This window comes from Citrus sinensis, chromosome 4, assembly GCF_022201045.2.
Source record: "Citrus sinensis cultivar Valencia sweet orange chromosome 4, DVS_A1.0, whole genome shotgun sequence".
NCBI lineage: Eukaryota > Viridiplantae > Streptophyta > Magnoliopsida > Sapindales > Rutaceae > Citrus > Citrus sinensis.
In genome coordinates this window covers 27,561,928-27,588,192 of record NC_068559.1, presented here as the reverse complement: position 1 = coordinate 27,588,192, position 26,265 = coordinate 27,561,928, and the positions used below count along the sequence as shown (strand labels likewise).

The 26,265-nt window shown below is 37.2% G+C and overlaps 5 protein-coding genes and 1 non-coding gene across 12 annotated transcripts; 3 read left to right on the top strand and 3 right to left on the bottom strand.

Annotated features, from left to right (window-relative positions):
• Positions 1 to 299: 299 nt before the first annotated feature.
• On the top strand, positions 300 to 3,712 carry LOC102612790 (uncharacterized). 3 transcript variants are annotated; one of them, XM_025100909.2, is made up of 8 exons: positions 321 to 654; positions 739 to 888; positions 976 to 1,046; positions 1,166 to 1,262; positions 1,771 to 1,892; positions 2,329 to 2,492; positions 3,118 to 3,272; positions 3,432 to 3,712. In XM_025100909.2, exons 1-8 carry the CDS (start codon positions 373 to 375, stop codon positions 3,528 to 3,530), a joined length of 1,140 nt encoding a protein of 379 aa, XP_024956677.1. In that variant the 5' UTR covers positions 321 to 372; the 3' UTR covers positions 3,531 to 3,712. The 3 variants fall into 3 exon arrangements, with proteins under 3 accessions (XP_006483235.1, XP_052295503.1, XP_024956677.1); XM_006483172.1 differs by lacking the exon at positions 976 to 1,046 and having other exon boundaries at positions 300 to 654; positions 1,047 to 1,262; XM_052439543.1 differs by lacking the exons at positions 976 to 1,046; positions 3,118 to 3,272; positions 3,432 to 3,712 and adding an exon at positions 2,602 to 2,928 and having other exon boundaries at positions 300 to 654; positions 1,047 to 1,262.
• Positions 3,713 to 3,828: 116 nt separating this feature from the next.
• Positions 3,829 to 7,524, bottom strand: LOC102613094 (serine/threonine-protein kinase PBL34-like). Of its 2 annotated transcripts, none has more exons than XM_006483173.4 (6): positions 6,817 to 7,524; positions 5,655 to 5,992; positions 5,410 to 5,545; positions 5,104 to 5,240; positions 4,904 to 5,027; positions 3,829 to 4,627 (listed from the first exon to the last, which is right to left on the bottom strand). In XM_006483173.4, the coding sequence occupies exons 1-6, from the start codon at positions 7,028 to 7,030 to the stop codon at positions 4,113 to 4,115; spliced, it is 1,464 nt and encodes a 487-aa protein (XP_006483236.1). In that variant the 5' UTR covers positions 7,031 to 7,524; the 3' UTR covers positions 3,829 to 4,112. The 2 variants fall into 2 exon arrangements, with proteins under 2 accessions (XP_006483236.1, XP_006483237.1); XM_006483174.4 differs by having other exon boundaries at positions 5,655 to 5,989; positions 6,817 to 7,521.
• Positions 7,525 to 9,752: 2,228 nt separating this feature from the next.
• On the bottom strand, positions 9,753 to 15,543 carry LOC102613577 (uncharacterized). Of its 2 annotated transcripts, none has more exons than XM_006483175.4 (11): positions 15,376 to 15,543; positions 14,920 to 15,242; positions 14,408 to 14,485; positions 13,724 to 14,292; positions 12,641 to 13,267; positions 12,337 to 12,491; positions 11,489 to 11,682; positions 11,265 to 11,398; positions 10,820 to 11,172; positions 10,646 to 10,749; positions 9,753 to 10,214 (listed from the first exon to the last, which is right to left on the bottom strand). In XM_006483175.4, the coding sequence occupies exons 2-11, from the start codon at positions 15,215 to 15,217 to the stop codon at positions 10,144 to 10,146; spliced, it is 2,583 nt and encodes an 860-aa protein (XP_006483238.1). In that variant the 5' UTR covers positions 15,218 to 15,242; positions 15,376 to 15,543; the 3' UTR covers positions 9,753 to 10,143. The 2 variants fall into 2 exon arrangements, with proteins under 2 accessions (XP_006483238.1, XP_015387238.1); XM_015531752.3 differs by having other exon boundaries at positions 14,920 to 15,250; positions 15,376 to 15,533.
• A 208-nt stretch (positions 15,544 to 15,751) lies between these two features.
• Positions 15,752 to 21,351, top strand: LOC102613871 (protein TWIN LOV 1). Of its 3 annotated transcripts, XM_025101262.2 has the most exons (10): positions 15,752 to 16,002; positions 16,195 to 16,257; positions 16,544 to 17,160; positions 18,293 to 18,500; positions 18,613 to 18,677; positions 18,794 to 18,873; positions 19,030 to 19,085; positions 19,172 to 19,235; positions 20,079 to 20,195; positions 20,974 to 21,351. In XM_025101262.2, exons 3-10 carry the CDS (start codon positions 16,602 to 16,604, stop codon positions 21,124 to 21,126), a joined length of 1,302 nt encoding a protein of 433 aa, XP_024957030.1. In that variant the 5' UTR covers positions 15,752 to 16,002; positions 16,195 to 16,257; positions 16,544 to 16,601; the 3' UTR covers positions 21,127 to 21,351. The 3 variants fall into 3 exon arrangements, with proteins under 3 accessions (XP_024957030.1, XP_024957038.1, XP_024957035.1); XM_025101270.2 differs by lacking the exons at positions 15,752 to 16,002; positions 20,079 to 20,195; positions 20,974 to 21,351 and adding an exon at positions 20,779 to 20,967 and having other exon boundaries at positions 16,108 to 17,160; XM_025101267.2 differs by lacking the exons at positions 15,752 to 16,002; positions 20,079 to 20,195 and having other exon boundaries at positions 16,111 to 17,160.
• Positions 21,324 to 24,762, top strand: LOC102615338 (aldehyde oxidase GLOX). The gene is made up of 2 exons (XM_006483182.4): positions 21,324 to 21,467; positions 22,396 to 24,762. The coding sequence occupies exon 2, from the start codon at positions 22,795 to 22,797 to the stop codon at positions 24,520 to 24,522; it is 1,728 nt and encodes a 575-aa protein (XP_006483245.1). The 5' UTR covers positions 21,324 to 21,467; positions 22,396 to 22,794; the 3' UTR covers positions 24,523 to 24,762.
• A 41-nt stretch (positions 24,763 to 24,803) lies between these two features.
• Positions 24,804 to 24,876, bottom strand: TRNAA-AGC (transfer RNA alanine (anticodon AGC)). The gene has a single exon. It is a non-coding gene; the product is annotated as a tRNA-Ala (tRNA).
• Between the last annotated feature and the right edge of the window lie 1,389 nt (positions 24,877 to 26,265).

Sequence of the window (26,265 nt, the reverse complement as noted above, 5' to 3'; positions counted from 1 at the left end):
AATTGTAGAATTAGAGGTAAAGGATAAGGGACGGGGGATGTGTCGAAAAGCCTGACAATGCAAAGACGTGGCAGTGATTCTATTCTATATTCCACGTCATTCACTTTGTGATTTTTATTTTTTTAATATAAAAAATGAAATGAACTGATGATATAACCGGCGTGAAGTCGCAAATCCAAAAATTTTCAAAATGAGAAAGATGACATTGCCACTAATGGCTGACGTGGCGCAAACGGACAGGCTACAGGCATACGTAACTGTCTACTAAAGTTCCGGAACCTTGGGCGCGTTAGTGATTTTCGCTATTATAAAGAAAGTAAAATTAATTAATGGGCGTTATTATATCGTTTTGTATTCGTATCTGATCAACAAATGATGTGCATGAAACTAAAGCAGTTAACGATGATTTCCTCGCACTCATCGTCAATAGTCAAAAGCGCTTCCGCTTCATCAACTTTCCCACCTTCGCTTCACTCTCTTGCACCTTTATCATCATCATCGTGTTTGCCTCTGCAACCAAAATCCAGGAATTTCATCTCCCTCAAGCCGTCAGCACCGTTTCATGGCAACTCATCAGTCCCTCTTCAGAAACGAAATCTCAGCGTCGTCTCTGCCTCCAAATCAGATGATCGAGATCCCAGTTCCTCTTTTCAGGTAATCACAATTAACTCTTTTATTACTCTGAATGGATGATTTACTTATTAATTAATTTAAATTTAATTTCTTTGTTGGTTGCAGGGAGGTGAATCATTTTTCAGGACTGTGCTTCAAAGTATGGAAGCCGTGTATTTGAACAGGAACCCAACTGCAAAAGCTGTTCTGGAGCTTGTCCAGTCATCTGGCAACAATCAGATATGCTATGATCATATTGCATTCAGGACTTTTGGGGTATACTCAATCTCCCCAATCATTTGGAGATTTTTTTTCTTTCCTTTATTTTAATGTTGATTTCCATTTGATCTGAGATGATGTAAGTTGAAGCGGCTGGCTCTATTGGAAGGATTGGTTGATGTATATTTACTTTCCATTTGTGATGTTACGTTTAGGTAAATGGTCACGGGATTGATTCCATTGCTAGCTTCTTTATGGATTATGGCTATACAAAACAGGACGAGCTTAGATTTCCTGCTAAAAAACTTAAGGCATTCTGGTTTTCTCCTCCCAGTTTTCATTATCCTGATGGTGGCAGTGGTGTCAATGGGCCTTTGCCTAGAGTATTCATATCCGAGCTTCTTGTTGATCAGATGAGTCCACAAATTCAGGTGTGTTTTGGCATTTATACATTTTGAGATTATACTGATCTGTTGTACTCCTTGCTTTTTAATACATTTTGATAATTTTTTTGCGGGAATTATGTAGTCTTTTCTTGGCCTGGTTTTGTTCCCTTCCCGAGAGATTTTCATATGCTTTATTTTGGGACACTTCCATAGCATGAATTAGTTGTGTGAACTTTTTATTCAGCTTCTGAATTCTTATTGTCCTGTCTTACCCCTGCTTGTCTAGGAATGCCATTGGTGTATATTGACGAAACAGGCAAATAGTTTGTGGATTAAACAATTTAAGGATTTCATTTGCTTAACTTTAGATCACACTTCAGATTGAAACAAGGATGTAAGAGAGTCACATCCAGCATAGATATGGTCTAATTGGCCACGCATTATAACTTCTGACTGCTGGAAATTTCTTTGACATCTCCCTCTTTGTCGATTCTCCGTACAAGTTTACTGTTGTTCTTGTTCATTATATTGAACTGTTGTTTTTTACATTTAGGAAATAATTAGAAAATACACAGAAACATCTGGCAGCGGAAAGAAACACGCAGCTCTTGCAAGTGCTCTGGGATCTTTAACATGGGGGAAGCCTTTATATTCTGAATTTCAACAATTGGCAAGGTAAGATTCTGTCTCTCATTTTTATATTTGCATTTTTATTGCTAATATGAGAAAGGATCAATTTACCTCCTACTTAGAATGACAATCTTCCATTTTCCTGTTAAGAAGACAAAAATTTTAAAAAAATAAAAAATAAAAATCAACGTGCGCTCAGTTTGCCCTCATCGTTTGAACGAAAATGGGGGAAAATTGAGGTTTTCACACTTTGTTGGGGGTAAATTGAAGATTATCAATCTACCTGAGTAAATTGAAGTTTTAAACCTGAATATGGAAAAAAACTAATATTTGTTTTGACCCAAGCAAGTAGATTGCAGGTATGGTTGTACAAATTAATGAATATCAATATTGCAGTTTTAATGGTTAGAAGTGATTGAATTGATCGACAATATTAGGCACATTCATCATTGGATGCTCATGCGTAATTTGCCACACTTAGGGAAAGTGAATATGCTGCTTGGACCCTGGTCAATGGCTATGCAGTGAACCATGTTACTATTTCCATCCATCACCTGAAATCACAATTGAATAACATCAAGAGCCTCAATCAGTTCATTGAAGATAATGGATTCAGGTTGAACTCTGAAGGGGGAGTTCTGAAAGGTATGTTAACTAATTCTGTGAACTCTTTATTCTTTTGTTTTGCTCTTCTGTAGACTCTTTATTCAATTTCATAATCTCCTTATTTTAATTACAAAGTAATATTTTACAGACAGTTGTCCTCATCAACCCTGTAGAAACAGGAGATTCTCAGAGCTTGCCTTGGCAATTATTTACTCAAACAAACAATAGGAACGACTAGCTGTAGTTTAGAGGCAGAGATATTATTTTACTTAAAATCTGAGAAAGATGTGTCGATGTCAGTGTCCTATCCATCTTTTGAATAGATGGAAGGAGAATGCATAGCAAGTTTTTGGGTGTAACTTGCCAACTCTCTTGTTGGCTTGTAACTTTTTTCGTTTGAGGGGCTTGGCTTTTTTATCTCCTTGTTTCTTTGTAGTTTGTACTCTTCTCTTAATTTTAAATTTAAGATTTTTCTTGACTTTTGTCAAGGTTTTTTTTTAAAAAAAAGTTTTGAATGTGTCCAGATGATTATATTAAACTTTACATGGTTTTTTTAATTCCTCCAGACTTTTTTTGGTATGTAAATATTATTAATTCAGATGGATAGCCATAGTTTATTGAAAGTGGAATTGATGATTGAACAATTTTATCTCTTTCATTTCAGTGAGTCCTGATGGTCTTTTGCTGCAAAGTTCAACAGTAGCAGATTCATTCCCTTTCTGTTTTTCTGATGGTGTCACCGAATCAGTCCCCTGCTCATACATCGAATTTGCTGAACGACTTGTGTTGCCTCAATATAAGAATCTTCCTGAAGCAGAGGTAACCACAGCTTTATACTTGTCGGTTTGAGTCTGAGATGGATGGTTTGTCCATTATTTTTGTTCTAGAAAAATTACCTGACGCATGATGCATATTTTTGTTCTAGAAAAATTACCTGACGCATGATGCAGTAACTGACCATTTATGTTACTGGAACAGGTTAAGGAGTTTCACAGGCGAGATGGATTTGAAGTTGGAAATGCGGACAAGATCTTTGAGAGCACGTCTAAGGAGCAGCTTACAAGGAGAGCTGCTTGAGCTAGAAAACCGTGTCTTGTTGAAGCCAGCAGAATGAAGTAATAATCTATCCTCTTAAGGAATAAAATTGGACTTGGAGCGAGGTTCCAAAGTCTTGGTATATTGCTGTAAATAACCAAGAGCTGCAATGAAACATTTAAACTAATTTGCCTCTTCTAATAAAAGGAAAGAAATTATTGGAATGAGTGGTTTGCTGGATGGGGAATCAAGAGCCTGTGCAGATAAGGATATACAATTAATAAATAAAAATGGTCAAATCTGAACCCCACATCCCTTGCCACCCACGTCAAGAAAGAAAAGAGCACAAGATACTAATTTCTTTAATATTTCCAAATAGATTAAAGCAACATATCGTTGACAGAAGACATTTTGCTCCATAAACTTCACATGTGCCGAAAGCCTTACCCCTGGGGGGCCAATTCTAACAACATTAAAAGCATGTTCCTCTGTTGCTTTTTCAGTTGTCCAAGAACAAATGCTTTGACAGAAATTCCATCTATACTCAAGTGAAAAGGGGGGAAAAGAAAAAAAAAAAAAATTAAGAGGGGTCAGAGTGAGAGGGACAATTAACCCAATGTCACGTTATGGTTTACCATTGGGTTTTGGTGATGGATGGGGAAACTGATGGTGATATGGAGAGGCATAAGAACCATTTGGAATAGAAAGGCTCCTCTGTCCGTTCCTCGAAAGTGATCCTCCCTGTGCTCGGATACCATTTCTTGTATTTGGGCTTGATCCTATTCGTTCAGCTTGCATTGTCTGGAAATAATATGATGAGCTCGCCATGTCCTTTAGGTTAGGCAAAGGCTTTAAAGCTTCAACGACTTCACTCATGAGCGGTCTGGCTTTTGGATCCCGGCTAAGGCAATGAGCAGCCAATTGTGCAGCTTTCTGTGCACCTTTGATTGAAAAGTGACCTTCAAGCCGAGGGTCAATCAATCTATAGAACCTTCTTCTCTCTCCTAGATGTGGCCGAGCCCATTCAACAAGATTATGTTCTCCATTGGGTCGGTTTTTGTCCATAGATCTTCTGCCAGTCAGCATTTCAAGCAGAACAACTCCAAAGCTGTAGACATCACTCCTTGATGTAAGATGTCCTGAGACAGAAAAACGTTAATCTAATAAAAAAAAATGAGAGCATCAAAAGAGTCCGATTTAAGATAAGCTCTAATAGAACCACAAAGTTCCTTAAAAGTCTGTATTCTACTAAGTTACAAACCAAAAGCGTGCAATGAATGCAGGCTGTGAAAGGCAGACAGACTGCGACCGAGGCTTCCTTTTCCTCATTAACATTTTGGTTTCAAATTAAATTGAAAATGGGAAGAAAAAGGAGAAGAGAGAATTCAAATGAGTTTTACTTTAATTACACGTACCTGTCATTACATATTCTGGGGCTGCATAGCCATAAGTCCCCATCACACGGGTTGATACATGGGTTTTATCACCCTCAGGACCATCTTTTGCAAGTCCGAAGTCCGAGAGCTTGGCATTATAATCCTGAAACAGCATATTATTAAAAAATAGACCATAATAGATGAAAAAAACCAAATTTTCCATAGTTTTCGGCACGTACTGCATCTAATAGAATGTTGGAGGTTTTGAAATCACGATAAATCACCGGCCTTTCGGCTTCCTCGTGAAGAAAAGCAAGACCCTTTGCAGCACCTAGTGCAATTTTCATTCTTATGGACCATGGAAGAGGCAAGGACCCTGCATATGACAACATATCAAGTAAGCATCAAACAACTGTGATGAAAAAGCAGAGACCACCGAAATCAAACCAGCTTCTAGCCATAGTAAAGTTACCATGATCCAACAACAAGAGAAATGACATGCAAACTAAAACTGCATAGTTAAGGACAGAAATGCAGCAACTTACTTCTGAAAAGGTGGTTCTCCAAACTTCCTCGAGGCATAAACTCATAGACAAGCAGCCTTTGATCATCTTCAATGCAATAACCGATTAATTTAACCAAGTTAAGATGAACAAGATCACCAAGAAAATTCACTTCCGCCTGCCACATAGATTAGCCAAGATTCAGAGAAAAAACTTTCAAGATATAAAGAAAACAATACAAACCGATGACATTCATACAGAGAGGAAAAATTAGGGAAGTCATCTACCAGCCATTCCTTGTGACCCTGAAGACCATCATGGTTAAGGGTTTTTACTGCAACAGTAAGTCCCGTGCCAGGTTTAACTGGAGCAGTTCCATTTTCTTCTATCCAGCCCTTGAAAACACAACCAAAACCACCTTCTCCAAGAAGACTCTCAGGCCTAAAATTTCGTGTCGCCAACTTAAGATCATTAAATGTGAATTTCCGTAGCCGAGAAGCAACTTTTAGCTCTTCTTCAAGCTTAGAAGTGGAGGAATTACTTTCTGCATTACTAGTGGTTGTAGATGAGATAACAGCAGCTGCCGGTTGGTCCCTACTTGTATCATTTGTAGATTTACTTTCTGCTGATCCACAAAATAGGTATTACAATTTAGAATGCAAGTCATGCGAATTCATTATCCATTGATTAATTACAATCTTCAAGTTGAGAAAGAAAGAAGTATCCAAAAGCATCCTTGCAAATCAATTTGCCATACATTACACCATTTGCCAAATAGGTTTACAAACAACTATCAACAAAACTGATTTCAATAATTGTTTCCTCCTGCTTGGTCCGAGGTTTAATTCCTTACAGGAACCTACATGGCAAATAGCCACCAATTTCCTAGGTTCCCAGATTGTAGGGTTAGTCAGGAGCACCAAATCCCTAAATCAGACTTAAGGAATTCAAAGGTCATAAAAAATTCAAAAACAACGACAAAGAAGAAGGAATAGAGACATGAATTCCAAGCATTAACGCATACCTTAACCCAAATCGTATTCAACAATGTAAACTCAACCTGATTATCACTCAAACCTCTCAAGGATTTTTCAAACGAAAGAAAATATTTATCTTAATTTCTAGAGATAATTGACACTCGCACAGAACCAGTTTTGAGATTAAAGCCCATATTTTCACAAAAATCAGAAATTTGTACTGAAATTTGATGGTGTTAATCCAATTACTATTTGGTAACAACTCAAAAACAATGACGACGCACCAATTGAGATCATAACAAACAGCAAAAATTGACAAGCTACTTGTGCAAAACAGTATCCGAAAAAATTAAAATTAACAATAACAGTGATGTTAATATCCTCAAAGAAAATTCCTAGTAAATTACAAGTCAACATGGGAAAAAAAAACTGAAAACAAAAAGGAAGTTCCAAGTAAGCGGAGAGATATTACCATAATGGGTACTGGTGCCACTCACGGAGCTATCAACTTTGGATCTTGAAGAAATGCAGCTTCCAAAAAATCTAAACTTGACCCAACACCCAGTTTCTTCTTCTTCTTCAACTTCAACTTCATCTTCAACTTTCTTCTTCTTCTTCTTTGCCTTTGATTTGCTCGAATCCCAAGAAGCCTTCTTCACTTTCCCATTTTCACCATCAAACCCCATTCTTTTGTCTCTCAACAAACCCTAAAACTCATCAACCCCCCCTCAAAAAATCACTTCTTTACTCTCACCTCACACTTAAGAGCCACCAAAAAGTTTCAAAATTTAAGCTTTTCTTTCACTTCAAAACCCACCAAAAGACAAAACCAAGTGAAAAAAATGCAAAAGAGGAAAAAAAGAAAAAGAAAAAAAAACTAACCCTGTTGAGGTAAGAGCTAGATCACATGAACTAGATAAAAAAGGATGTAACTTGAGATTGATCAAGTTTTTGTCTGAACTCAAAACTGAAGTACTTTACTTTGGTATCAACAAACAAGCTTGATCTCACAACAACAAAAATAAAATAGAATAAAAGCAGAAACAAACAAATCTCAGTTAAACCCACGAAATGTATTGCTATAAAGATACAAGAAATGAGTTTACAGCAAACAAAAATAATAATGAAAAGAAAATGGGAAATATCATATAATAGCAATAATAATCATAACATTATGTAATTGAAAAAAAAAAACTTTATAATATCGATTCTCTTCCTTTTTTATTTTATTTTAATGGAATCGAAGACTAGAAAAAGCAAAATGAGCTGCCCGGAGAAAACGGGCAATCGGAGGGGTGTTTTGGCTGCCCGGTGCGCCCGATAGTGCTGACCGTCCAGGATTTTGTAGCGAAAGGCTGTTGGGATTGTACATTGAAAAGGACGAAAGCGGAAGGGAAAGGGACGGGCAGCTCGGGCAGATGGGAGAGCGGAAAACTGGGCAGTTCGGGCAAGGAGGGACCCCTTGGATGGTGACGTGTCCTTCTTCGGTGGGCGGACGCCAACGCGCGCGTCATATTGAGCTCATGTTACTGTGCATGCATCTTCCCTTTCTTTCATTTTATTTTAAAATTTAACTTCATTTTTTTTATTTTTTTATATGAATTTTATTTCATAGATTTATAGAGTCTACATTAAATAAGTAATAACTAATAGGAGCCTCTCTTTGAGGCTTTCAGCATACAGCATTGACCACCTCTATTAAGGCATATGCTTAAACAATTAAAATTAATAATTGCAATTCGTTTACTTCTAATTTCACATTCATTCCCTTATAGTTTTCATTTAGAGAGATCATGATATAAAATGAAATATTTTAAGGGAATAGCCAATTGTTAAAAGATTACATTGAAAATATGAACACGGAATAAATTATTATTTTGGGAAGAATGCTCAATTTTTATGTTTATTTTTTTAATATCTTTTTAAAAGCTAAGAGGAAATGTGAATTAAATTAATTTTTTAGCCTTGACTTCTCTGAAACTTAAGTATCAAATTAAATAATAATGTTTAAAATTCACTCGGCAATCCCTCCTAAGGGCCAGGACATATATTCAATGTAACCCACAAAATTTAAATTATATTTTAAAAAATAATTGAGCTTCTTTTTCTTACCAAATATCCACTACAATTGATGAAATACAAGCTGCATTTGAATGTAATCATTTATATGTTGCAAAGATAATTCTCGTTTCTAAATGATGCAATAATTATCATATTTACAAAACAAAAACAAAAAAGCCACACTTTCTTAGTTTAGGGGAGGTTAATTTAACTTAAATTTTTAACTTAAAACGTTGATACAAAAACTTTGAGCCATTAATTTCATGCAATCAAATGATGGATATTGAAAGTTAAAATATAATCAAATGGATATTTACAAGACTTTGTTTCCAAGCGTGGGAGGAGACTCTCAACAATTATTATAATAAGGGTATTTGCAATGTAGTGCTTAAAAGAAAGTTCGTCACACCGTCAATGTAGAAATAAAAATAATTGCCTCATATATACATTATTGTAACGTGTTCATATCTTAAGTGTGGGTGTATGATAGAATTACCACACACAAAAAAAAAGAAAAAGAAAAAAGGGAAGTGTGCTAATGGAAATAAGGCAATTAGGATGTATGATACTATCATTTGACGTATTAATTCCTCGATATGATCGTACAATTGGATGCCAGTTGATTTTTTTTTTTTTTTTGGCCTTTTGGCACTTCTATAAACATTTGATGGTGACATTTTGGCTTTTTAACCTTCGAATTATCATCTAATTATTAGTTTTTTAAAATTTCTTAATAATAGGAGAAGCATGTATTTAGAAATCACAAATAGAAGAAGACTGGTTCATTGGAGAGAGACGAAGCTTTTACGGAAAATGAAATCGAATGTAATTGTTTAAGTAGATTGTCTGCTAGTTCAAGGAATCAGCCTTGACTTTTGGACATTAGCATGCAACATCAAGCCTGACTTTTCATGCTAACTAATCGCTTTATTTTGCTAAAATTTTTAATTAAATATAATTTCTGGTAGCTATCGGAAGATTTTCTGATTTTTACAAGTTTTTCTCAGTGAAGGACGGTGGAGAGGGAAATGCTACATTGTCGGAATAAAATATTAAATAACAAAATCGATCCAAAAATAAATTAAAAAATGATTTATAACGAAATATACTTTACTCACAAGTTTGGATAGGTCGCGTACTAAATCAATGCATCAACTGATAGTATTTAATTTAGTGGTCAATAGACAATAATTTATTATAGAAATGATTAGTTATTAATTGTTACGGCAAATGTCATAATCATCAACCAAAATTCACCGATCATGTTTTCCACTCTCTTGAAATTTCATTAATCCATTCTCTCTCTCTTGCCCGTGTCATTTTTACCTTATTGCTGAGGGGAAAAAATCCTTGTTGACCAAATTTTGATTAATAAAAGGAGGAGCCAACAAAAATCGACATTGAACTGATTACATTCGAACCACAATTCAGCTAAAATCTAACAATCATGCACATATTCTCTTCAATCTACAAGAAACATATTCTTTTTCCGTTCAAGGGCATATGACAAATGTGGATTGCATCTGAAGATCGTCGATACGATCATGATACCAGGGGTATATATTGCTGAAACAAATGAACACGACCAGTCTCGCTAAACTGAAGAGACCATACACTTGGATGCTACATGTCTGAAAACAATCTGCCAGAAGCTCAAATCTTGATGACCAATTGAATTTACTCTCGGCGATTTGTGTACAAAATGTAGTAAGATATCAAGAATCTGAATAATTACATCCTAAATTATCCCTGTGGAAATGCTGGTAGTTGCATTTATCTTCAACGAATGCTCTGGGACATAAGTAGCACCTGTTATATCAAAAATGGCAGGAGTTCCACATAAGAACCTCAGAGCTATAAAGCATTACATTCCAAGATGATGATGCTCAAACTAAATGCTGGAAATTTTTTCAAGGAATGAACCAAAGAATACAGAATAATGATGAGCACCAATTATCATCATTAAGTAAATGCATCAATCCAAATGTGAAACACTAACATACTACTCGATCACACAACCGCAGAACACGTTCTGTGTTTCTTTGTGTGCACCAAGACCCATGCAGGGATTGAACTTGAATGTCGGATACAGCCATATCAGAAAAGCAATAATTTATCTCTCAACATGAATGCAGCAGTAATTGTTAAAGTCAAAAGAACCATGTTGTAGATTGCACGGGGAAAAAACTTCTAGTAGTACGTTGGCCAGAACAAACAGAAAAAAAAAAGCAGATGGATACCTTTCTCTTTAACATCAATATGCAGAGTATCAAGGGTGATTATGCCATCAGTCAATGGAAGCAACTCAAGCTTGATGGTAGCCGTAGATTGAGCAGGAACACACCTGATGCAACCACAATAAATCGTAATTGCCTGAGAAATTACAAATCAAGGAGAAGGGAGAGGAAAATTACCCTAATGGAACTCTACTCTGCAGCCACAGATGTGTACAACCCAATCCAGAACTTGGAACTACATCGGATATGGCAGATGGCTTGTTAAGTGACATAGACCGAGTTGCACTATCGCCATTATGCTTCTCAGACTCTGAAACAAGAGGTGCCGTGCTCCCTCTATGCAATGCAGGACCACGTTGCTCATCATTTAACCTTCCTGTAAACTCTGAAAAACCAATAAATGGGCTCATTGGTGATGTTGGAGAAGAATTCAAGGATACCACCGAAGGAGGATAGGTAAATGAGGTCGGAGCAAGAACTGTCAAAGTTAGATCTTGGGATGTCAAATTTGATGCCTGAAGAGTTAAGACCTGACATTTTGAACCAGTTAGATGAGAAAAAAACCAAGCGAGGGTGATAAATCGAGACTAAAATTAGTTTTTTTTTTTTTTAAAAAAAATACCTGAACTGGAAGCTGAGTGACTCTTTCATTGGCTTCAGAGGACTGTCCTGATATTTCAGATGCAACAGAGATCATGAGATCTCTTGAGATCCGTGGTCGCCAAGATGTGGGTTGCTTGAAAAACAATCTCGACTCTTCAAGATAAAATGAAGTAAAAGAGTAAGGAAACATTAACTTGTTAAAATATATCAGATGATCAGGTAAATTAAAAGCATCATGGATACCAGTGTAATTGCACCGACACGATAACATAACTGCATACTGATCGGCAGCTGAAGAACTCCCATTTCCTTCGAAAGTCTTAGAAGGAAGACGCAAACTTGAACTTGATGATTGGAAACTTTTTTCCCCATAAGCTTTGAGATTCTTCAACAACGAAGGCACCGGTTTAAGAATAAATGAGTGCTCTTCACCCCTCCTGAGATGGAAATACCCTCAAATAAGTTATAACATAAATAACATAAGTGAAATAAAAATAAACAACAAATCTTTCCCCTAGCATAATATTCTTAGATATGAGCAAATATCCTTCTTGCTTTATCAATATATACATCCGTGTACGCAAGTACTTTCAGTTCAACTAATATGACCATATCAACTGAACTACATGTGATTCACAATTGATAGCCATTGGCAAGCTAAACCTCACAAGTTATATGATTTCACGGCAGCGAACACCTGATAACCAGTCAAGCAATTACTAATAGCATGGGACTCATTTTGGTTGGTTTTAACTGTCCTGCTACCTATCTGTCATTAACACATCAGGAAATAAACACACCATGCAGAAACTCACCATCATTCTGGAGATAAACTAGAAACAATACAGAAGACTAAAATTCATTATTGTTCATGCATGCAACTAATGCATTATCCCCATATAAAAACAAACAGAAGTCAGTGATCTAAAACTTATCCTCACTAGCTGGGATTACCAATGCAAATATTGTATTATTTCTACATCCGTTGTCAACCACCAACAGATATTACAATGCTAAGAGCAGCAGAATAAAATCCAGAGTAGCAACATGAAATTGAAAAGTGACTTAAGACACCTGAAGTGAAAGACAACCTGAGGGCTAAGTTTGGTAAATTGTGGTCATTGCCAGCTTCAATACATGCAATTGGCAATGGTGAAGATGGTCCACCTTTTGATGCCTCCTCAAAGACAATTGTTATAGCATCTATATATAACACAATATCTGGGGCGTGTGCTGGAGACACATTCTGCGTGATATAACATGGTAAAAATTAGATCAAAACTAAAGGCAGGACCCAAAAAGCAATTCAAGATTGATTATGTAATTATTTTACATAATTTCTATATAAATAAGAGGACTAATTGTTACGTGTCCCGTAAAGATCATGATATATACCCTTATCTGGACGCAAAGAAGGTCATCTGTATTGCAGTCAGCAGCAAAAGAATGAATTTCAACAGGTTGAATTATTTCAAGCTTCCTCCTCCACCTTCTTCCTGGAACATAGATGCCTTCCAATCCACAACGAACAGAAAATCTTTCTCTCTCCAATGAAACACCTCGAAAAGATAAAAGTCCTTCATTTCCAGTTCTTTGACCCTTAAACAGTTTTTGAGAGGTGTACTGATCCCAATCTTCAAGGTCAAATGTTGGCTTAGAACTTTGGGCTTTAGGCGGTGCAGAAGGAGGTGCAGGACTTTGAGGAAGTGATGACATAGAGTAGCTTCTAAAATGGCCAAAAGAGAAAAGTTGAGAGCCAGAAGATGCGGACTTCTGATGAGTACTGCCAATTGCAGAACCAGAATTTAAGCGAGGAGGCGATAACGTACGAGCTGGAGGAGGAACAGTGTTATCCAAAGGAAGCAACCATTTTAACAATTCTCCACATGGGTCTGGATTTGTAATGACTGAGTTATCCCGATTCTCAGAAGACAGACTTCTTTCCCTATATTTCTCAAATTGAAGAATTTCTATAACAGGTTCTCTCAAAAAATCAACACCAACATTCACTTGTAAAAGCACCTGCATCCTTCCAAACAAAGACGTGGAATGAGAATCATTACTCCGAACAACAGCTTAACCAGGAATGGCCATCACAAATATAAAGATTCATCAATGAAAAATTTTAAGAGCTAAATTTGGTCGAGCAACAATGCTTCTGGGATTACCCTTCTGGGGATTGAAATATTGAACAACCAAATTACTGAGCCAGCCAACAAGATCAAAATAATAATCATGGCAACTTGTACAATATGATAATCGAGAGAGTTTTTAACCCAAGGTGGTGACTTCAAAATGCAGGGAAAACTAAACTGAATGAACTTGTATTAAGATCAGAAACTTGCATGTCTAGGTGGTAAAACAAAACCTTGCAACAAATGCATAAGAGATACAATGTACTCATCTGAACTATCATTAAAAGAGTAAGCAGACAAACCAACAATCAAAAGACAATTCAGAGTGCTCTTTTTCACATACCACTATGTCTCCATTAGAAAGAGAACAGCACTTTACAATATTTCTTGCCACTCCACCAGAGAGGTTAGCATCAAAATCTCCTTTATCAATGACTGCAGCAACGCCAGACATGTTCTTTGCAGTTTTTTTGCCACTTGTAATGGACTTTTGACTCTCTGCCTCAGCAGATTCCAAAGACATCTCAGGATCACTTTTCTTTGACCACAGTGGCTCACCTGACTCCGCAATCCTAACAAAAAAATGGGAATTCTTGAATCTGTGCAATAATGTTTCAGTTTGTCTTTTATGGTCTTCCATTCTTAGCAAAGATTCACTAACAGAAATATCCTTTCGTAAATCAATCTTCTCTTCTGACAAGTATTCACCATTTTGATGTATAACTTGAACATCATGACTCAATTGTCCCTCTCCAGCCTCAGAATTAACCTTGTCCTCCATGTTTTCATTTTTTTCCTCAGGGCTTTGAGCTCTACTAGTTCTACTCATTACGGCAGCAACTTTAAATGGTGTAATAACTTCTGTATCCTGCTTGCATGCTGACAAGCATGCCAGGACATGTATTTGTTCACCTGGAATAACAAAAGACTTAAGGTCTCATGATAGAAAGAACAAGTCCAAAATGAGGAAACAAGTGATGAATTCCAACACTGAAGCAGGCAACAGATTCAAGAATGATTAATGTACCAGGAAAAACAAAGGGGCGGTCCAGTGAGCATAATGATTGGATATCCGGCGCATCACACCAATTATCAGGGAGTTCCTCTACAAAAATACATCAAGCATTAAATGTACTAAAAGAGAAACTCATATCATATCTATAGAAAAACTCAGTTCAATGCATGATGTTTATATTACTAAAGGAAATTTTTTTCAAGGAAATGTTTGTAGCTGTTCTTCAGATTAATTTTGAAAGAACAACAGCAAAGCATTTGCTACACACCAACTTTCACTCGGGACTCGGCAGCTAATGTTTAGCAACCACTCACCCACCAATAAATGACAACTAGAGATTCCACTCTACACCAGCTATGACTTAAAAGCCTAAACACCTCATCCCAAACGTACCTAAACCTTGAATACAATTTGAAAAATAAATTCAGTAATATAATAAAAGTTATGGTAAATTCTGCAAGTTTCCACACAAACAAATCCAAACTAATAAAATATCAAAGTAGACTGTGATTAAGAGAACGTACTGTAAGGAATTGTAATCCACCCTTCTTCTTCAGAAACATCAGTGTGATTTTCTACAACAGAAGTGTCATTCTTGCAGCTGGAACTTGCAATGCCGCTAGCTTCTGCTCCAACGCCATCACTCTCTCCATCGCGATCATCAGAAGATGAATACAGCGGAAACGGATCCTCGGTTATAAGACCTTCCAAGGTCGATGCAGGTTTCGGCACAAAACTCGTGTCCGCGGGAGACTCCTGCTGCACACTAACCTGTTCTGCGGCCACGTGTTGCGTAGTAGTAGAACGCAGCAGAAAATTCATCCTCCTAACCGAACTAAACTAGCCTCTGAAAAACTAATCGAAAATTGATTATCAAACGTCTTACGATCCAAACGGCGGCCAACGGATTCAAATAATGAAAGTAAAATTGAATGACGTAAACTCTACAGTCAGAATTTGAAATGAAGACTAAAAGTAACCTGATTGAGGACCAACGCCGAGCTTTTTGTGCCTTTGGGAAATCGGAGATCTAACTTGGAAGAGCAGAAGCCAGTGCGCCTTGAGTTTCTTGGCTTCGATCTGCTTCTGGCATCCGAATTTTATTTCTCCTCCTCTTTTTTTAATTTATTTCTAAAAGTTGAAACGCAGCGTCTTGATCTTGATGAGTTCCCCAAGTAGGGCTAAGATTGTAATTATATCGTTCTATTAACTCTTGCGCTCACTTGTTGCCGAATGCACTGACGTAAAACCCACTACATAGCGAGCTGACTCACCATAGGACACGTGGAAACGCGGCGATGCGCCGCTATGACACGCCAACTCTCCTTTGGGTTGATCCCGGAGCCGACCTTATTATTTTGTTGGGTTTGGCATTTTTGGCACAATCAATCAACAAAGAAAAGCTTTGATAAAACAAATCAGCGGGCCACCGTATGTCTTCGCTGTACAAGTACAGTAAAGCACCGTTACAATCAGTCTTACAAAGTAAACGACACCTGCTGATGACGCGGACTGGATAAGTATGTGGTTCACGTTCTGTGTGTATGCAGGCCGTTTCCCCAATCTCATCTCCATCGTTTATTAGCCCTCGATATGCCTGAGCAAAGGTAAAACTAAAATCCTTCCAAGTCGATCATGAATCATGATCAACAATTAAGAAATATTTGGGGTCCACTGATTCTTGTGGGAGCAACAAAACCAAATTGGTACAGAAATCGGGGTCATGAATTTTCCTTAATTATTTTTTCCTCATTCATTTAATTTTCTTTTCTTTTCTTTTTTTTTTTGTGACTGCGAAGTTGTGTGCTTGCCTTGCTTCGAAGAAAGTCTCTATCATCACAGGGTTAGAAACTTCTTCTCAGGTTCATTGAAAAACGATTGATGGGTATCGCTCCTCCATCATTGTTCATTCGATTTCAAAACTCTTACGAGATATTTTAAAGTTCTCATCCTTAAGAAAAGATAACGAAGAAGAAACAAAATGTGTCGGCGTTCTTCTTCACTCTAAGCTCACTCTCTCACCAGATGCAGCTGTTTTGTTCATTTATTTATCCTGTTTTTCATTTTATCAAAAAGAGGATTTGTGTTGATGCGTGCTCTGTTTACAGTTTCCTCTGTTTTTGAATTTGGTTTCTTTGTTAATTGAAGCTGGTTAGCACAAAGTGCCACATGGGATTGGGACTAATATTATCAAAGGGGAAGAGAAATGGACTCACAGTTGGGTCTAATTGAGCAATCTTTTAATAATCGTTACACCTTGTGGGTGCATGAAGCACTTGATGAATTGCCAGACAGTTTTACAATAACCGATCCTTCAATTTCAGGCCACCCAATCGTGTTTGCAAGTCGAGGATTCCTGAAAATGTCTGGTTTTTCAAGGGCAGAAATAATTGGCAGAAATGGCAGAATGTTTCAAGGTCCAAGGACTAATAGAAGAACAATTATGGAAATTCGAGAGGCAATTCGTGAAGAGAGGCCAATTGAGGTTAATTTGTTGAATTATAAGAAAGATGGGACACCCTTTTGGATGTTGTTTAAAATGAGTCCGGTTTTTGGTAAAGAAGATGGGCGGGCGACTCATTTTGTGGCGGTTCAAGTGCCTATAGTTTCAAGAAAACATATGAGAAATAGTGGAATGAGTTATAGTGAAGATGGTGGAGGGTCCAGATTGAGAGAGATTGTGTTTGGTTCGTGTAGAAGGGAGGTCTGCTCGGATTCTTTGTTGGATTTGGATCGTGTTTTGGCTCTTGATTCGGATGATACAGGTTTGCTTTTGATACTTTTAACATGCTTATGTCATTTTACTGAGTGCAGAGCAGCTTTTAATTATATCACAGTTTCTTATTAGTTATAGGATGGCTAGCTCTTACATATATCTATTAGTGGTTAAGTTTTAGTTGGTAATGAATCTGATGAAATGTGTTGGTCTGAGGTTATTATCTTTAGGGTTGTCAATTCGTGTAATTGCGTCGTATTCTTGTTGTGTCAAATTTAAGCAAACACCATTACAATCCATTTATAATCGTGTGAAAACACCAAAACATGGATAGGACTCGCTTATTAATCGTTTAATATATTTAATGCAAAAAAAAAGCTAAAAATAACAAATGTCAATATGATTCTTAAAAATAGATCATTAATAAGTTTACATGACATAAATATGACATGAATAAGTTTATAGCACAATTTGGATATGACACAAATAAATAATTTAGTGTTCAGTATAGATCTTAGTTAATTCAATAATATTACCATATACTGATTAATATTCGTATCATAAACATGTAATCGTGTTGAGGTGGTCGAACACAGATACGACACGGTTATTTATCATTTGTGTCAACCATTTATTAATTGTGTCAATATTTGTGAACACAAATATGGAATATTCGTGTCATATCCAAGTCGTGTAATTGTGTCATAACCCATTTTCCAGCTCTAATTATCTTATACTACTTGTTTCTACTTGAGTGATTCATGGTTCTAGTGTTATCAATGATTCAATGCTTTCTCTTCCTACATTGAGATTCTTACATGCAGATTGTCATTAGATTAATATTGGATGATTGTAATTGAGAAATTTTTGCTTTGTTTCTTCATTTTTTACCTAAGTTTGGCTTGTTGTTAACCTTTACCGTGCTACTGCATTATTGCCGTTGGTTTGGCTTTGTAGTCTATCAATTTATTTTCCATTATGCATAGTGTCCATCAGAACCTGGTTGATGTTCTCGCATAGTGGTTATACTATGGTGAACACTGCATACCAGTATTTTCTGAGTTCTGAATGACCTATTCAGGTTGTTTATGTTTCCTTTTTGGTTTGAATTTTTCCAACTAATTCTTCCAGGAGCAACTTTTGTTTTGGTGGAGTTCTTTTGATGAGTTTCTATCTTGCAGGATTAGAAATTGAAGATTCGTGTGAGGCAAGTGATTTAGAGAAACGAAAAGCTGCTACCGCTATCGACAACATCTTGTCTGTGCTAACACACTATAGTCAGTTGACAGGCAGATTGGTGTGTGGAAAGAGATGCAGCTTACCTGGGATGGGCTTCATCAGTTCTTCATTATATATATCTCTTGGTAGAATCAAACAAAGCTTTGTATTGTGAGTTGTTGCAAATTCCTAATTTTCTACTTTAAAGTAGGCTTTTAGCATTTTGGAGATATCTAATGTTTTTGTTCTGTGTTTTGTGCAACATGTTCTTCTCGCGTTGAAGAATTGATCCACACTTACCCGACATGCCTATGGTTTACGCAAGCGATGCCTTCTTGAAGTTGACAGGTGCTCAAATATTTACCAAAATTACAAGAATAGCATAATATATTTTTATCAAAATGTAGCAAATTGTAGACCACGCTGTTTATCCAGCTTCTTATTTCACCACCCAACTTCTATAGGTTATGATAGAAATGAAGTGGTGGGGCAAAATTGTAGGTTCTTGAATGGGGTGGATACCGATACCGCAGTACTATATCAGGTATCTATTGCTATTTCCCGTTATCCCAAAAAGAAAAGTATATATATGGAATATGTACGAATATAACCACGCAGAGCTCTGATATTTTTGGTAACTTGAGTCCCCAAGTGGGTTTTTGGTTGGATGAATGTTTTATTTATCCCTAGTCTTCCACAGATAAAGGAAAGCATTCAAACCGAGCAAGCATGCACAGTACGTATCTTAAACTACAGGTTGATACTTGACAATACTTTCAGCATTTTTTGAAACTGCTCTATGTTCTTCAAACCTTAATAAAATCTTGCTGCATTCATATCAGGAAGGATAAAAGCTCATTTTGGAATCTTCTTCACATATCACCCATCCGTAATGCTTCTGGCAAGGTATTGTAGATTTATGGTATCCATAAGTCTTTCATGGTTGCAGCTGAACTTTGTGATGTTTTTCGTCTTGTGATTAATGTTAAGAACTTGTGGTTAGTACAATATTCCTTTAGCATGCTTTGAGATGAAGGATAAAGTTGCATTTCATTAAACCTTACACTGTAAAACTACATAGTAGTATGTAGATAGTCCAAAGAGTTTTGTTTGCCTATGAAATTGAACTCTCGTTCTAGTTATTGATTTCATGTGTCTTTTGCCCGAGATTAACAGATTAGGTACTTAATTGTTGTGAAATTGGTCAGCAACTGCTTCGTAAAGCATAAATCATAAAATGTTGCCAATACCTTAAAAACCGGAAAAAAAAAAGTTTTGAGAATTCTACATTTGTGGTGGTAGTAAATTTGTGCATACTCTCCTTGTATTGTTTATATTCTATCAAATAGTTTTACCACAACTAAGGGTTAACCTGAAGCATTTATTAAATTTTCTTGAGTTCAATGGCATGAAATCTCCACATCAATTGTCGGATGCTATGTAATGTTGAAGATAAGAGAGGTCTCTGATCTGGTCTCTACGACCCTTGTCTATTTTATTAACTATTTCCAATGGATATCATTATGTTGATTATGGATTACAATGCGGAGGAGGAGAGGATGGCTGAATGATTTCTTCTATATTTCCTCGTACTTGTGTCTTATTAATTTCCTATTGAGTTTACTTCGAAGCTCTCTTTCTAGTGCCAAATAATGCACTTGAATAATTATTATTATTCTGCTATTAGAGCCCGGTATATCTTCTGATGCAAGTTAATACTCATATTTTCTTTCCTTATCTACCTTCTAGCAACTAGCAAGCACATTCAACTCTACATCTTTCACTATCTGTCCGGTTGAGGTATCAAATCATCATTACCTCCAGGGGACAGCCTGTGGTTTCAGCATTCCACTTACTACAATGAAGGAATAGTACTAAACACTTTTCGGTGCATTAAACTTGTCATGTTCCATAGCACGCATTCAATAATTACATATGAAGGCATCCCAAGGCATTTTCCTTTATGATACATTGAAAGGATATCATTGAAACTGCGAAATAAGTTTATCAATTGATTTATGGTTAATGTTCTCATTCTTTATTCTAAAACATTCTCTGTTTGGCATCACAATGTCCATTACATTGTTGCAATTTAGTTATGCTTGTCAGAATAAATGTAGGAAACTAAGTTGAAGGAACTGATAAAACTGTGTGACGTCAGCAATGATACCCCCATATGTGCCTTAACGATAATGACAACAGTGTGGTTTGTGGGTCTGCCAGCCAGCTCATGGACTGCAATAAAGATGAATTCCTTCCATGATTAATTGTCTATCATGGAGCACTAGGGTACCTCTATATGTACCTTATTAAATGTCTTGACACCCTTATGTTTTTGTCCAGTGCAGAGAGAATTGCAGCAGTAGTACTTGCTATTTTTGTTATTCTGTGATTCTGTCAATTACCCCATTGATGGTTGATGATGGTGGTTTTTATATGAATGATTCAGCTGCTTGTTGGAACCGGTGAAGAACATCAAACACTTGCACTCCTGAACATGGCATCTAGAAGTTGCTCTGCTTGTTGCCTTCTGTATTCATAAACCTTATATAAGCATGAGTGCCCACTGAATCATGCATGGTTTAGAGAATTGATGAGTTTCCACTAATCAAATGTCTCTTATTGCGTGTTTTTGGCCATTCAGATAGCATACTTTGCCGCCGTTCACACAGAAGAAGGATGTAGGAACCAGGACAGACATGGGCTGAGCCTGGAGATGAGGCAGCTTAGTGCCATTGGTGCGATCAAGGTTGCCGTGAGGAGTTTATCAATGGGTGCTGGTCCTTCAAAATCGTAAATAGCTTTCAAATTCTTTGCTTCTGGTCTGATTGCTGCTTTCAGAAATAATATCACATTCTTCAAAATTGTGAATCCGCATATCATTGTAATCTCAATCAACCGGTGGCTGAAAAGCATTATGATTTGGCACAAAAAGAAAAGGGAAGAGTGATTGCCACGCCATGGAATATGGATTCCTCTTAAATGTAAATGGATCATAAATGAAAATGTTTCAATTCAGTCAGAGGGCATAATTTGGATGGTCATAGTTATCAAGTAAGAAAAGCATCAACTCAATCAAAATATCAGCTGATGCCAGCGGTATTTACTACACCAGCAGTATTCAAAAAAAAAAAAAAGGTAACGTAACCTTGGACCTCATTTTTTTTTTTATATATTACAATTATAATTCTACTCATATTTATAATCAGATAAGAATCATAACTCTCTTTCATAATTCCGTAAAAGATATTAGTAAATGAAATGGAAATTCACTGAATTTGAATCTTTGTATTATAATCCTCTTAAATAAATTTGTTATATTAACATTAATTAGAAACTTTGGACTATTAAAATTTTGTTTTTTATAATTAAGTCCTAATCATATTTCCTAATTCAAAGCTCATTCTTCTTTAATATATATGTATATGTGTGCGTGTGCGTGTGCGTACATACATATATATATAATTAAAATAGTACTGGCAAACAAATAGTAATAATAATGAGCATTGAGTAAGGATTTTCACAAGTCATTACAGAATCTGATGGTGAGGATGCTCTTTTTTTTTTAAAGTGCAAAATCAACTATTTGCAATGTTTTAAAACACTTTTAGAAAGAGTTGAGAGTGAATAGACTTAATAAAATAAAATAATTAAACATCTAAAGTTGTTAATAATTTTTTTTTAAAAAAAATCAGTCAAAGGGAATAGTTGTTATTATTGCAATTATTATTATTAATAAGAAGGGGGATAGCCATTTAAACATAAATTTGGGTTGAGTAGAATGAAAATCTACACGTCTCTACCAGCAATTCCTTCTCAGAAGTAGTTGAAATCTAAAAGATATCCATGATTCGTGAATGAAGACTTAAATTTTTGGGAAAAAAGGGAAAAAAAAAAATTGCAATCTACTACTGTACAAAAGCTGTGGTAAACTAAAGGGGCTTAATGAAAGTAATAAATAATGAAAACACAGAAATATTCAATTAAATTAAGTGGAGTGATTCAATTAATAAATAATGAAAACGCAGAAATATTCAATTAAATTAGCTGACCCCTTTTGGGACAGGAGTAGGAATATGGGCATCGTGCAATTAAATTGAAGCTCAGTGATTCAAGTGATGAAGGGTATAACTAGCCAACCACATGCAAACGGAGTACACTTCCCAAGGAAACTGCAGCGAAGAGCCGCAAAACTGAAGCGTTCAACTGACGAAGATCCATGAGTTATCTCAAAATAGATGACTTAAAATTTGTTTGCAAGAAAAATCACGACCACGAACTTCTCCTTTCTTCTCTTTCTCGAGCCATATACATACATATATGTTCTGCAGCATACGCAGTTAACATTCAAGAAATAATCTTCTGAGAAACTAAAACGCACCCTTGTCTTTAATTTCTTGACGAAAACCCTAGCTAACTAGCTAGCTACTGCGGTCTTTGCTGAAGAACGTAGCAATAATTATCAATGACGATCAAGTTCAAGAACCGATCTTTCTTCACTTTTCTCACTCTTTTTTTCTCCTTCTCCACACTTTCTCTATCAGTATCCGATCACTTCGACGGCGACTACAGTCCTAATAATAATATGCCCAGCAAATCAGGTGGGCAGTGGGTTCTTCTTCAATCAAGCATAGGCATCTCCGCCATGCACATGCAAGTCCTCAACAACGACAAGGTCATAATCTTTGACCGCACCGATATGGGCCCTTCCAACCTCTCCCTCCCTATTGATAAGTGCCGCAAGGAGGGCGACGTCGGACAACTCGACTGCACTGCTCACTCCGTCTTGTACGACATCGCTTCCAACACATTCCGCCCCCTCCTCCTTCAAACCGACACCTGGTGCTCCTCCGGAGCAGTTCTCAGCGACGGCACCCTCGTCCAGACCGGCGGCTACAACGTTGGCGACCGTGTTATCCGCTTGTTCACGCCATGCAACAATGAAGGCTGTGACTGGGTTGAGTTATCCAAAAATCTCTGGGACAGAAGATGGTACGCTTCCAATCAGATTTTACCTGACAATCGGATCATTGTCGTCGGCGGTAGAAGAGTTTTCACCTACGAGTTTTACCCCAAGATTGATTCTTTATCCTCGAGCTTGTACCTTCGTTTCTTGATTGAAACAAGAGACCCTGGTGAAGAGAACAATCTTTATCCTTTCTTGCATCTTTTACCCGACGGCAACCTTTTCATTTTTGCCAATAGAAGATCAATCTTGTTCGACTACATTAACAATAAGCTTGTTAAAGAGTTTCCCGTTATTCCTGGCAATGACAAACGGAATTATCCCAGTACCGGCTCTTCCATTTTGCTCCCGGTAAAGTTATCGGCAGGAAGTGACGGCAATGGGACAGCTGTCTTGCCTGATGCGGAGGTGATGGTTTGCGGAGGAGCACCGGCGGGTGCATTTATCAAGTCCGATAAGGAGAGTGTTTACGTTGAAGCGTCGAGGACTTGTGGCAGATTGAAAGTGACCGACAAGTATCCCGTTTGGTCAATGGAGTTCATGCCAATGCCACGTGTCATGTCTGATATGCTTCTGTTACCTTCTGGTGATGTAATTATCATTAATGGCGCGAGTAATGGTACTGCAGGGTGGGAGGACGCTGTGGGTCCGAATTTGAACCCGGTCCTGTATTCGCCTGATGAGGAGGAACCAGACCGGAGATTTGTGGTTTTGAACCCGTCCAAGATTCCAAGGATGTATCATTCGTCGGCAGTGGTGTTGCCAGATGGCAGGATATTAGTGGGTGGGAGTAACCCGCACCGAAGGTACAACTTCACGGCCTACCCGTACCCGACTGACTTGAGTTTGGAGGCTTTTCATCCCCACTACTTAGACCCAGAGAATGCATATATGCGGCCGTCCATCTTATCCTTGGAATCTATAGGCAGAACGGTGTCGTACAATGAAGTTTTATCCGTTACGTTTGAGTTGTCCTCGTACAGTCCAAGTGGAGAAATCTCGGTGTCGCTGATGACGCCGTCGTTTACAACGCACTCCTTTGCTATGAATCAACGCTTGGTCGTTTTGAACGTTGTCAGCGTGTCCCAGTTGTCTGTGTATGCTTATAAGGTTGTGGTGAATGGGCCCCCCACTGCCACGGTGGCGCCACCTGGATATTACATGATGTTTGTCGTCCACGCTGGCATTCCAAGTCATGCTGTTTGGGTCAAAGTGACGTGGAATTAGGGTGGTGATTTGGTTGAAACATTATTGTATTGTTAGTGCTGTGCATGTATGAGATCAGAGGTTAAGTGTCATGTTTAGGATCGACGGTTGCTGCCGGTGCAATGTGATAGTCAGTGCAATTCTGTTTTGCTTCACAATTATATACGTAATTCTGTGGTATTCCTATCGAAGCAAGTCGAGTTATATTTTGATGTGTTGATCATTTGTTTAGTACTAATTTCAGAAAGATTTATCATGTTTTATACAATGCTGAAAAGGGGGAAAAAAAGAAAAAGTAAAATTGGAGATGCGGGGTATCGATCCCCGTACCTCTCGCATGCTAAGCGAGCGCTCTACCATCTGAGCTACATCCCCATTTGATTGTCTTTTTAATTGTTTAACAATTTTATTCATGCTCACTTTTCTGAGCACCAGGTACAGATTCCAGCTATGTTACCTATGTAGCCCCGAGGATTGAGGGATTACAAAGTGGGGAAACTTTGCTACTGTGTAAGCCAGTATAGCTAATGCCTATGGGTAGCTTTAACCTAATGAGGGTTCTCACTCTCACAACTCGTTTTTCAACCATGAATTTACAGAACCGAAGACTTTAAGTTCACTTTATAACAACGTTAACTCCGCAGTACCGTCTTCTATCAATTTTTGTAACTGCGCGCTGTTTCACATGTTGGGGAAAAATCAGGTTTTTAAAATTTTTTATAAACCTTTTGAAGATCGCTCTCATATAATATATAAGAATTGGTATTCTAGAAATCGTACCTTGAAAATCTGAGTTGGCTTTTTCCGCTGAAGTGATTTAGGCTCCTAGATCACGATCCGCCACCACCACTCCTGTTAAATCACGATCCGTCACCACCACGCTTGTTGGATCACGAACTGTCACCAATGATCTTCCAGGTTATGACTCAGGTTCGATCTGCACTTGACGTGTGGGCGCCTTTATCACTACCAAAGCAACTAGCACGAGAAAATTTTTCTCTCAACAATGGAGAGAAAAATCTTATTCTCTGATCTGTATCAAGTGGCTTCTCTATTTTCTTTAGAGAAAATAAGCCTTATATATCTCAATTTAGTCAAAACCCTAGGCTCCAAATAATGCCCTAAATAAAACTCACGTTGTTTTCTTTTTCAATAGGGGACCCACCTTGTAAAATAACATAAGGCCCCTTACACATAAGCTTATTAAATGGAGCCTCCCACTAAATGATATATTTAGGCTTTTGACCCAAATAGCTAGTTATCTTGCTTATTAGTCCAGTAGTGGTGCAATCAATTAAATGAGCTAACCCGGGGATCATTTGGGAACATACAATAGTGGCTACAATAATTAGGCCTGTAATTAAACTAGCCCAATTATTTAATTCCAAATCTACTCCACTAAAAGATTGGAACTGACTTCCATAATTGTATGCTCGAATAATAATTCGTCCCAAGCCACATTGATTTCTTTACTGCACAATCCTTTGTACCACATCGTTAATTAAATTGATATCTCAACTGTCCAATCAATTTAATAACATCTTATTCCTTGATCCTTACTGGTTTTTTCTAATGATCATTTTCAACATACTAAATATGTTGACACACTCTGGCCAGAGAATTCTATGATCAAGTGCCGAAAACCCATCAAGAGATGTGTTGTACAAATTCTATATTGTTAATCCATAACTCCAATACTCATAATTGCTCCCACCAAGATACGGGGTAATCTTGACCACATGTATGTGTCGTGCCCATTGGTAA

Coding starts and splice junctions, on each gene's coding strand:
- LOC102612790 (XM_006483172.1), top strand. CDS start 373: ATGATGTGCATGAAACTAAAGCAGTTAACGATGATTTCCTCGCACTCA. Junction 1,263..1,770: donor AGATGAGTCCACAAATTCAG/GTGTGTTTTGGC, acceptor TTTTACATTTAG/GAAATAATTAGAAAATACAC. Junction 2,493..3,117: donor TGAAGGGGGAGTTCTGAAAG/GTATGTTAACTA, acceptor CTTTCATTTCAG/TGAGTCCTGATGGTCTTTTG.
- LOC102613094 (XM_006483173.4), bottom strand. CDS start 7,030: ATGGGGTTTGATGGTGAAAATGGGAAAGTGAAGAAGGCTTCTTGGGAT. Junction 5,028..5,103: donor CCAACATTCTATTAGATGCA/GTACGTGCCGAA, acceptor ATGCTGTTTCAG/GATTATAATGCCAAGCTCTC. Junction 4,628..4,903: donor CCCAGAATATGTAATGACAG/GTACGTGTAATT, acceptor TTTCTGTCTCAG/GACATCTTACATCAAGGAGT.
- LOC102613577 (XM_006483175.4), bottom strand. CDS start 15,217: ATGAATTTTCTGCTGCGTTCTACTACTACGCAACACGTGGCCGCAGAA. Junction 11,173..11,264: donor TCACTCAGCTTCCAGTTCAG/GTATTTTTTTTA, acceptor TCAAAATGTCAG/GTCTTAACTCTTCAGGCATC. Junction 10,215..10,645: donor TATTGATGTTAAAGAGAAAG/GTATCCATCTGC, acceptor TTGATATAACAG/GTGCTACTTATGTCCCAGAG.
- LOC102613871 (XM_025101262.2), top strand. CDS start 16,602: ATGGACTCACAGTTGGGTCTAATTGAGCAATCTTTTAATAATCGTTAC. Junction 18,501..18,612: donor ATCAAACAAAGCTTTGTATT/GTGAGTTGTTGC, acceptor CTCGCGTTGAAG/AATTGATCCACACTTACCCG. Junction 18,678..18,793: donor TGCCTTCTTGAAGTTGACAG/GTGCTCAAATAT, acceptor CAACTTCTATAG/GTTATGATAGAAATGAAGTG.
- LOC102615338 (XM_006483182.4), top strand. CDS start 22,795: ATGACGATCAAGTTCAAGAACCGATCTTTCTTCACTTTTCTCACTCTT.